The 11,347-nt window shown below is 42.0% G+C and overlaps 1 protein-coding gene across 1 annotated transcript in view; it reads right to left on the reverse strand.

The window, feature by feature from the left end:
• Nucleotides 1-6,350, reverse strand: part of TAF4B (TATA-box binding protein associated factor 4b) — a 70,719-nt gene extending 64,369 nt beyond the window's left edge. The window contains exons 1-4 of the mRNA XM_015564679.1: nucleotides 6,213-6,350; nucleotides 4,861-4,968; nucleotides 1,788-1,949; nucleotides 1,578-1,700 (exon numbers count right to left, since the gene is read on the reverse strand). Coding sequence (XP_015420165.1) covers nucleotides 1,578-1,700; nucleotides 1,788-1,949; nucleotides 4,861-4,968; nucleotides 6,213-6,320 — 501 coding nt within the window. The 5' untranslated portion in view covers nucleotides 6,321-6,350. The remainder of the gene's footprint in view (nucleotides 1-1,577; nucleotides 1,701-1,787; nucleotides 1,950-4,860; nucleotides 4,969-6,212) is intronic.
• Nucleotides 6,351-11,347: the final 4,997 nt, after the last annotated feature.

Genomic DNA, 11,347 nt, shown 5'->3' on the forward strand with positions numbered 1-11,347 from the left:
TAAAGGATATAAGACTCCTCGAGGGTGAGAAGCCACTGACACCAGAGAGAGACAGCTATCCCAAGACACCGACAAAGCTTTATCGTTATGGATTGATACTGGACTCAGAACCCATTTTGTTTTACTGTTTTTACCTAAAATACTAATGATATGGGTCATAATAATTGTTATACTTGTTCCTTGGTTTTTTCTATATAGTCCAGCTATTTCTGACTATTGGACATGTTAATATTCTTCTCATGGTTTATGTAAATGTTATACTAGAAGCCATATACAGAAAAATAAAACACAAGGTAAATAAAACCTCAAATCATGATAGTTCATAGGATAAAAATGATCTAAGACTATTTTCTCATAATGAGGATCATAAGACCTGACTACCTTCCATTAACCTGCTCTTCCCTTTTTGGGAAAAACACCCCCTCAACTCAGATCCTATGGTTACAGCACTGCCCCACCCCAATGGTCAGCAAGGCAACACTGATATTGAGGCTTCCCAAAGCTGCGAGACCACACTATCCGACTAAAATTTTGGTCTTCCAGGCATCCTTCCAATTGATTTATGATCAAAAAGGGCAACTACGGACAAAAAGAGGGGGTGTTCTATGGGAAGTAACCTCACAGGGTGATCTGATCATAAAAGCCTAACTGGGCAGCTCGGGGGCAGTCACGCCCCAGGCCTGAGCTTTAGTGGGAAGTTTAAGCCAGCTCTGTCCACTGCTCTTGGGCATGTATATAACAAACCTTTGAAATACCAGAGGTGAAAACCAGGAAAGGGGGTATTAACCCTCAAAAGAGCACACAATCTTGCTAACTATCCTGTATTCCAACTCCTGCCTTGCTTTTCCCCCACCTCCATGTCATCTTCCATGTTCCCTCCTTCATTTCAAATGCATACACAAAGATGCAAAGCTGTTCTTCTCAGAGCATTTGGGATCTTGCTTCTCGGTATACATCTGTCAGCAGTTTGGTTCAAATAAACTCTTATAAAAATAAAAATCCAAAATTATATTGTTATGTTCTCCACATATTTCTTAAACAGTTAATATGCTAATTTCCACATGCATCCACTTTGTAACATATCTGAGCATTTTACCTGAGAGAGGAGAGAAGAAACAATTTGGTGGCTAAAAGACACAGCATCTTGGCACTTAACATAAACCTCAAAGACCATCACATCTACTCTGCTCATCTCACAGAGAAGGAAGCTGAGGCATAAGGAAGTTAATTTATTTCCATAGGTCCCAAAGTTTGTTGTTTGGACATACAGAACTGAATTTTATTCTTTAATAGCCCGGCTTTTGGCATTTACAATTCTCATAACTTTTTATTTGACAAAGTCAACCCTCTCTCCAAGCCCCCTTTTGGCTAAGGGAAGAAGATTGACACAGAGAAAGCAGTGTATACTACAATAGATTGGCCTGAGATTTACAATCATCACAAAGCTTTCAAGCAGTGAAAGCAAAGTTTATGTACAAACCCATTTAAAATAAACTTCATTTAAAAACAATTATTTCCGATTTAAAAGACGTTCTATCGATCTTCAGAGCTTGCAAGGCTTCATCGCACTGACTTACCAAAAGTTGCCCCACCAGCTTCTTGACATTCTGCCCCATCTCTGGGGACTGTGATCCACTACATGCTAGTTTTATTAACATCGCCAGAAAGTTCTTACATTTCTTCACATTTTCTAGCATCGCCTAAACATGGAAATAGAAACAAGACTCATAAGAGAGTTAAAACTTTTCTGAAGAGCTGCATTGATGGAAGGCGCAGCGAGAGCTTACCGGAGTGAGGTTGGCCTGAACAGCTGCTGAGTTCCCTGCTTGGAGGGTGGGCTCACTAGAGGGTGCGTGTGATGCTCCCAAACTTGAAGGCTGCAGGGTAGTTACAGTATTCGACGGCTTCACAGGAGTGACTGTGACAATAGTGGTTGGCACAGCCACAGACTGAAATTAAAAGGAGCATATGTTTAGACATGTATCACTATGATAGGTATCATAGTGGGTGCCTCGTTTCACTTACCAGACTATACAGATGGACTGAAATCTTTGCTTTTATGTTATGTAACAGCGACAAAAGCTCTGGACTCCAGTAGGTCTGGGATTCAGTCTCACCTACCTTCTTTTCATTGACACCTACTGAGCACTGACCTCGGGCAAGTTCTTTACTCCTAACCCTCTGATTCCTGTCTATAAAAAACAGGAATAGCAATGCTACCTACTACTTTAGGCTCTTTTTGAAATACAGTGCCAAGCACAAAGTCCTCACAAAATATTAATACTTCTCTAAAAAGGATCAGAAATAGTAAGCCTTTACATAGAAATACAGAATTTCCTGTTCTGTAATTCTCTGCTTTTTCATAAGTATAAGGCAGAGAGATTTACTGGCCATTTTATCCTATATCATAAAACCCTAATATGCAAATCGACCAAACAGCAGAATGACCAGCGGAATGACCGGTCACTATGACGCGCACTGACCACCAGGGGGCAGACGCTCAGCACAGGAGTCTGCTCCCCCGAGAGGGAGGTGACCAGTGGCGCTGATGAGGGGGAGGGGGGGAGGGCCAGCTGCCCAGGGGCCCCACAGATGGCTCTGATGGCCAGCCAGGCCTAAGGACCCTACCCTATATATTGGGAACAGTCTCTTACATTTAAAGATTAAAACCTGGCAAGGTTACTCTAACACTGAAAAAACAGTATGATGCAGTGATAACATTCATGGACTCTGGCTTGCACATGTTGTGGTCAGCCCTGATTCTGACACTGATAACTGTGTGACAAAGCCAATTACTTAACTTCTCTCTACTTCAGTTTTTCCACCCATAAAATGGGGAAAATGATACTACTCCTCAGAAGGATGAGGTTATGTATTACTTTTTATAATCAGGGCAAAAAATGTACCGTATTTGCCGGCGTATAAGACGACTGGGCGTATAAGACGACCCCCTAACATTTCCACTCAAAATACAGAGTTTGTTATATACTCGCCGTATAAGACTACCCCCCTCTTCCGCACACCTTCCACACACCAAATAAAAGGTAAAACAATATCAGATTTGATTTTAACATTTTAATTTATATTCAAATGCTTATGACATGCAGGAAAACTGTCACAAGGCTGTATGTAACCAAACATATACATAAAACAGTGCAAGTTTATTACCGGTAAACATACCGGTAATTCACTAAAGAAAACACACTCTATAGACTGGTACCGTAGATGCTTCTCAGGAACACAGGCAAGCAGCCCACAACCTAGAGGGACTGTCAATGATAGAAGTAAGATAACAGCAAGTGCGAGCTCTTCAACATTCTAACAGGCACCATGATAGCGCAAAATCGCGAATCTTCAATGCATATGTAAAGAAATATACGGTAACCCGAATTTACCACACTCGCAAAATCGCACACAGCCAACCATACACCCAGTATGGTATCGCGATTCGTGATTTTGCGCTATCATACTAGGTGTGTGGTCGGCTGTGTGCGATTTTGCGAGTGTGGTAAAATCACATAACAGCAAAATCGCATAACAGCCGAGCATACACCCAGCAGCGCTGCTGATGCCTGAACGGTATGTGGAATGAAGTGGGCGGGCATCGGGAGGCCACTATGGCACGGGGCAAGCACTATGGGCAGTCTATCTGAAGTGTACCTGGCGTATAAGACGACCCCCCACTTGGAGGCATATTTTTCAGGTCCAAAAAATCGTCTTATACGCCGGCAAATACGGTAGCTGCCCGTACAACAGCAATATGCCTTTCAACTGTATGAAAAGTATGGTCACTGGTGCATGCAGCGTCCCGGATTGTGAGAGAGATAGCTGACTGCCGGTTTAGGCCCGACACCCCCCAAGGGGTCCCAGATTGTGAGAGGATGCAGGCCAAGCTGAGGGGATGAATTTCGTGCACTGGGCCTCTAGTATTCAGGTAAGCTGCTTTTATGTAGACCATAAGAGTAAGTAAGCATTACAAATATTATGAAAATTATATCTTATTTTCACACTGAAAAGAATTTCAGTTGCTTCTTCTACCCTCCACTGAAATGAGGTGTGATTATAGCACCATCTGGAGGATAAAAAGTTTCATACAAGAAATCAAAGTCAGGTTATAATTTAGAAAACTATATTGAGATAAAGCAACAAACTTATTTTAAGGACAGACACTAAAAGTTACAGAATATGAGTAAAGTTTGATGGTAGAGAGAGAATAATATTTATAATTCACACATAAAACTGAACACTGCACCTTCATTCTAATTTAAATGTTTATCTTCTATCTGCATACAGCACCCACTTCTGGACACTTGGAGACATGGCAATTTGATGCGTTTGTGTTACTTTAAAATATTCAAGTAAAGTTGATATTCTAAGAATCTACATCAGTGATGGCGAACCTTTTGAGCTCGGCGTGTCAGCATTTTGAAAAACCCTAACTTAACTCTGGTGCCATGTCACATACAGAAATTTTTTGATCTTTGCAACCATAGGAAAACAAAGACTTATATTTTTGATATTTATTTTATATATTTAAATGCCATTTAACAAAGAAAAATCAACCAAAAAAAATGAGTTCGCGTGTCATCTCTGACACGTGTGTCATAGGTTCGCCATTACTGATCTACACCGTGTTTCCCATACCTCCAAGTTACCAGTTTGATATATGTCATCATACATCACTAAATTGCTCTCTTCAGTGTCACATAGTCAGCAACTTAATCATCTAGCAGAAAATCCTATATAATAGCCCTGACCGGTTTGGCTCAGTGGCTAGAGCTCCGGGCCTCCAGCAGCTAAATAATAAAGAAATACGGAAGAATAACAGGGCACACATGGCCACCCGTCTGTCACACTTACTTGTACTAAGGAAGGCTTTGTAACAGTGGTTACCACAGTAGCTCCCATTTGTGTCAATGGTTTAACAGGTGCCACAGCCACTTTCTTGATTAACTGTGAATTAGAATTCTGGGGGTTGGAGAGATAATACAGAGTCATCAGCATTAGTAACTGCAAATCAGTCAGGCCCTAGCTGGTTTGGCTCAGTGGATAGAGCGTTAGTCTGCGGACTGAAGGGTCCCAGGTTCAATTCCAGTCAAGGGCACACGGCTGGGTTGCGGGCTTGATCCCCATTAGGGGACGTGCAAGAGGCAGCCAATCAATGATTCTCTCTCATCATTGATGTTTCTATCTCTTTTTCCCTCTCCCTTCTCTCTGAAATCAATAAAGATATCTTTTTTTAAAAAAATTAAAAAAATAAAATCAATCAGTACTGAGGCAAATATAAAAACACTTTACCATAGCAAACTTCTTCGTTGTACCTGGCTTTCTAACCTTATAAATGCTATGCACATTCTCTACTATGAACTTAACTGGTCAATCGACCAGTTGATATTTCATATACCTAAGGAGGCAAGTGATTTAACAAATAAGTATCAAATTACTTCAGGATAAATTTCCAAACTTGACAGTATAGCGTATATAGAAAATGTGGATTCTTATTTGCTATCATTGATAGAAAAAAATCTTGCTAATCTATCTTCTCAACCCACTGCAGTTAGATACAGCAAACTGGAAAGGGAGGCAGTAGCTATCACTGGCAGATACAGTTAACAGAGAAAACGACTGGTTGAAAACCCAGAATCAAATTAGCAGAGTAAAAAAAAAATGGGGGTGGGGGAGATTTAAATTAGCAGAAGAATAATATTACCACAGAAAACAGTGCAATCTTTCTTTAGCATGAACCTGACTCTTCAAGAAAATGCTATACTATATTCAGCATTTTCTACTTAATCAAAGAAAGATGCCCATAAGTATGTGTATATGTATATTTTAACTCAGGCACACAAAGTAAGTGGCAGGTACCTAGAAAGATCATCATGTATGTAAAATAAATCGGTTCTGTACAACGCCAAGGTGATAAAATACTGCATTAAAGTTCTGAATTTCTTAAAGGTAATTTCTATAAGCTACGGATAAAAGTGAATTCTAAACTGTAGTCTTAATATTTTGCTATAAATTAAAATTGAAGCAGAATGGCTTTCTTTCCATTAAAGTTACAAACAGCCCTTTGAACAGTCCCTTAAGGACTATAAAATCTTTGAGTATGAAGACTGAATTTTTATTGTTTTAGCAATCAGCAAATGACAAAACCAAGATACTTGATAAAGTAAGGAAAATGAAAAAAGAAAAAAAGAGTTAAGGTACATTACCGGCATTGCACAGATTTTGACTGTTTGAGGATTCGTTGGTAGCGCCGGCCTTGAAATTATGGTACTTGTAGTATCGGCTCTTGTTACAGGTTGCTGAGATACCAACATCAACTGACCACTGTTACTTTTGATCAAAACTGTTCCTATATTGAAAAAGAAAAAAAAAATTGATGTAGCTGATAAATGAAGCATAATCATCAGCATTTTTTCTCCTATTTCTTTCAGTAATGTAAATGGTCTGAAAAAGTGATTAGTACATACTGAATTCCATATCTACTAGTCTCTCTATATAAAAACCTAAGCAACCAGAACAACCAATCGCTATGACATGCACTGACCACCAGGTGGCAGATGCTCAACACAGGAGCTGCCCCCTGGTGGTCAGTGCACTCCCACAGCCAGCCTCCCCTGGTCCCTCCCCTCAGCCAGTCAACCTCCTGTGGTCCCCCCCTCATCCGGCAGGCCCAGGACGGCAGGCCCAGGACAGCAGCAGGAAGGCCCCAATTGGCCCGGATCACTGGCCAGGCCTAGGGACCCAACCCGTGCACAAATTTTGTGAACCGGCCTCTAGTTATATAAAATATAAAAATGTTTTTACTCAAACCTACTTAAAAGTCTAAGTATATGGCTGAAACCTTTCTGGAGGAGGCAAATACTTTTTTCTTCATGACATGAAACTATAAAGCTACAGTGAGTAAGATGCCATGAGTAAGAAGGCATGGTAAGACTATACAAACTGACGAATGGAACAAAACAGAGAAGCCCAGAATGGACTCATACAGTTATGTAATGTCGAATTTCCCTAAGAGGCCCTGCAGTCACTTCCTTGCCAAGTCAGCCAAGCCCCGACGAAGAAGAAAACAAGCATTTGACTAGGTCCATGCACTATCTACATGGAAAAGACGGAAAGCTTCACACCATCCACAAAAAACAGTCAAGGGTAAAAAAGGAAAACCTTTTAAACTCTTAATGTAGAAAATTATGATTCTTAACTTGGACTAAGAATTTAACTGTATAATGTTTGATACATCTGACTATATCAAAAGAGCTTTTGTTTAGCAAAAGGCCACCAGTAAAGGGACAAACCACAAGATGAGAGAAATGTTCAGTTCACATATATTAAAAGGACGAATGTCCAAATAACAGGTGCCAATGACAGGGAAAGGTAAATTAAGACCACAGTGAGATACCAACTTATATTCACCAGATAGGCAAAAATTAAGACGTCTAAAAGCATTTGCTCATTTCACGTCTCTGTCATATTTTGGTAATTCTCATGATATTTCAAAAATGTTCATGATTATATTTATTATGATGCTCTGTGATCAGGATTCTTTAATTTCCTGTAATTGTTTTGGGGTGCCACAACAATGCCCACATAAGATAGCAAACTCAATAAATGCCGTATGTTCTAACTACTCCACTAACTGGCAAGCAATTTCCCCATCTCTATCCCTTTCCCCAAGACACAACAATATTGAAATTAATAGTTATTAATATTAACCCTACCATGGTCTCTCACTGTTCAAGTGAAAGGAAGAGTCCCTCATCTCTCACTTTAAATCAAAAGCTAGAAATGATTAAGAGAAAGGCAGGTCAAAAGCTGAGGCAAGCTGAAAATTAGGCTTCGTGCACCGAACAGTTAATAATGCAAAGGAAAAACCCTTGAAGAAATTAAAAATACTACTCCAGTGAACACATGAATCATAAGAAAGAAGAAAGTTTTAGTGGTCTGGGTCTTAGGTCAAACCAGTCACACCATTCTCTTTAGCCGAAACCTAATCCAGAGTAAGGCCCTAACTCTTTTCAATTCTACAAAGGCCGAGAGGAGTGAGGAAGCTGCCCACGAAAAGTCCGAAGCGACCAGAGGTTGGTTCCTGAGGCTTAAAAAAAGGAGCGGTCTCCGTAACAAGCGGAGAAGAGATCTAGCTAAGACAATTAATGAAGGTGATTCAGGTGAAACAGGTGTGCGATGTCGATACAACGGCCTTACTTTGAAAGATGCCATCTAGGACTTTCACAGCTGGACAGAAGTTAATGCCTGGTTTCAACTCTTCAAAGGACAGGTTGACTCCCTTCTTAGGGGCGAATGCAGCTAGTGACTTTATGATGAAGCCAATGCTACTCATTTACCATTCTAAAAAACCTAGGGCCCTTAAGAATTATGCTAAATCTACTCTGCAGAACAAGAAGCCTGGATGACAGCACAAGTGTTTAAACACAGCTTACTGAATACATTGAACCAACTCTTGAAACCTACTTTTCAGAAAAGACTCCTTTCAAAAGAATTACTGCTCATTGACAACGCTCCTGGTCACCCAAGAGCCCTGGGGGAGATGCACAATGAGATTAATGTTGTTTTTGTGCCTGCTAACCCAAGTTCCCTTCTGTAGCCCAGGGATCCAGGAGTCATTTCAACTTTCAAGCCTTATTATTTAGTAAAGAAATATATTTTGTAAGGCTATAGCTGCCACAGATAGTGATTCCTCCGACAGATCTGGGCAAAGTAAATTGCAAATCTCCTGGAAAGGATTCCCCACCAACAACTCTCTCCCCCCAACCCTCACCAGAGCTGTCTGCCCATTCTCTCTGAGTCTGTCTCAATTTTGATTAAGTTCAATTAGATTCCACATGAGCAAAATCATATGGTATTTTTCGTTCTCCGACTAGCTGATTTCACTTAGCATACTGTTCTCCATGTCCACCCATGCTTCCACAAAGGGTAAGATTGTCTTCCTTTTTATGGCGAGTAGTATGTACTCCATGTGTAAGTGGAGCACGGTTATGTTATCCACTCATGTACTGAGGGGCTCTGGCTGCTTCCAGTCCTGGCTCTGGTAAATAACAGGCCCACTGTGGCCTCCTGTCAGTCCTTGGTTACAGGCTTCTCTCCAGCTGCTCATTCAGGATGGTTTTTCTAGACGTTAGTTGTAATTCAGGCTGGTCCTGGGAGGAGGTAAATGTAGCTTCCACCTAGTCCGCTGCCATCTTGGATCTTCCCATATTTACATATTATTTAAACCAGTTCTGATCATAGAGGAAATTCTAAAGAGAAATCAAATACTTAAAGTATATCATCAAATCTCATTTCTCCAACGTCGCCCATCTCCAACAATTCAGTTCTCAACCAAGTTGTTCACAGAAAAAATGTGTCAATTGTCAACCAAAACTTCAGTTTTCGACCAGACAACCCTTTCACGCTTATACCTCAACATGACAAAAAGCATCTCTCAGGCAACAAAGGAGAAAATGCTTTTGTTGCTGGTGAAATCAGGATTAACACAAATTTAAAACATAAAGAGGCCATTATGAGTGCTAATGTTGCTTAGGCTGCGAAGATGCTCACCAAACAACAATTGCAGGGAATTGAATAGGTAGAAAAACTGTTGTTGACTGGAGTTGGATAAACTAAGCAATTCAGCTAATGCTGTCGGTGGTAGCATTTCAGAGGCAGTGAGATATGAAAATTTTGTTTAAGGCTAGTGGGGGTTAGTTTGATGCATTTAAGAAGTGTTCCTTTATAGATTAAACAGCACATTAGACATGTGCATGTATATGAGAAAGGCTAAAACAGAGAAGTATTATGGGGGGAAAAATGACTCCGTCTTCAAACAAATCGCCTTCTGGAACCAACGAATGAAGGTCAAAAACCCAGGTCCCACTATACTACCCTTAAAGTATAAGACTTCTATATAATTAAGGAAAGCATCCTTGAGTCATTAATTGCTAATGCTCAGTATGTAAAAGAAATGGTACAAGAATCATAACCTTGCAAAAACATTAGTGTCCCCATTTCATTCAGCTCTTGGTTACCTTCTGCACGGATGAGAACACCAGGTCAGCCTGCTCTCCGCTGCACATCAGCAAGAATCCCCACCAGCTGCCCTCAGAAGCCCGCCCACCCCTCTGGAGCTGAACACCACTAAAGGCAATTCATCGCCTCCCAGGAGCACTTCTTCAGGCCACAGCATACAGGTGTTGGGGCCTCGCCCTTAGGCTGCGGCCCTGGCTTGCTGCTACCTAGCGCTGGCAAGTTCAGTGTATAAGATTAGGCTCTAAAACTCTATAAATCACCTTTATCCCTGATACGCAATGAGACATAACTGTACACACACACCAAGTGGCAAGCACAGTGTTGTGGAGAGAGGACAGCAAAACAGATCTGGATTCAAAATTCTCCCCCCCCCGCCCCCCATACACACACACCTATGAGTTTTGCACGGGGCAAATTACTTGCTACCTATTATGACCAACACACAAAAGAATATAAATAATGCATAGAGAGTGCCTAGCCCTCCCTAGGTGACCAGTACACGCTCAATCAGTGATCAGTTCCCATTTAGCAAGTTTTCCCTCTTGAAAGTCCTCCCATTTCCATACTTTTTAAAATTGCTTCTAAACAAACTTCACTGACTACCCAGCCGTTTAGCTCTGGGAGGTGATTTCATTCAAACACGTCCCCACCTCTTCATAAGAACGCATGCGGATCATTGGAACTAGAAGGAGCTGCATCCCGTATGCACACAGCTTAACAAGTGCACGTCCCGTGCCTCAGACAAAACTGAAACAGAACTCGATCAGACGTGAAGAACATCATCTTTCCACAACGGTCACCACCAAGCAGAACACTGGCTACAAAAGAGACCCCATCATTTCCCTGGGGGAGGTGCTGACCCTTGAAATCAAATGCTTGGACTTCTTTGCCACCTTGGCCTGTCAGAGTCCCCATTCCGCTGAGCAAAATTCGCAGAGGAGTTCACTGCAAAGAATGGGAAGTGAGCTGCCCCCACCCCGAAGTTCCAAGAGCTTTTCCGCTGAGGAGAGCAGGCACACGCTCAGGTACCCTTTGTCGTATTTATATGTAACTGATCAGAGCAAAACCTTTGACAAACCATGGGAAGCAGCCCCACAGAGCAGCCTGGGGTGAAGGCACATCGCCCTTCCGCAGCGCACGCTCCGCGGCCAGACCAGGCGCGACTCTGAGGGAAAGTGGGGGAACCGCACGTCCCGGACCCGCACACCAGCGTCATCACCCCCGGCGCCCGGGAGCAGGGCGCTCGGTGCCCGGGGAGCACGAATCTCAGTGCCCGGGGCCCCCCAGGGGCGCCACCGGGGCCCCGGAGCCCCCGCGGGCG

This window comes from Myotis davidii, unplaced genomic scaffold (assembly GCF_000327345.1).
Source record: "Myotis davidii unplaced genomic scaffold, ASM32734v1 scaffold181, whole genome shotgun sequence".
Lineage (NCBI taxonomy): Eukaryota > Metazoa > Chordata > Mammalia > Chiroptera > Vespertilionidae > Myotis > Myotis davidii.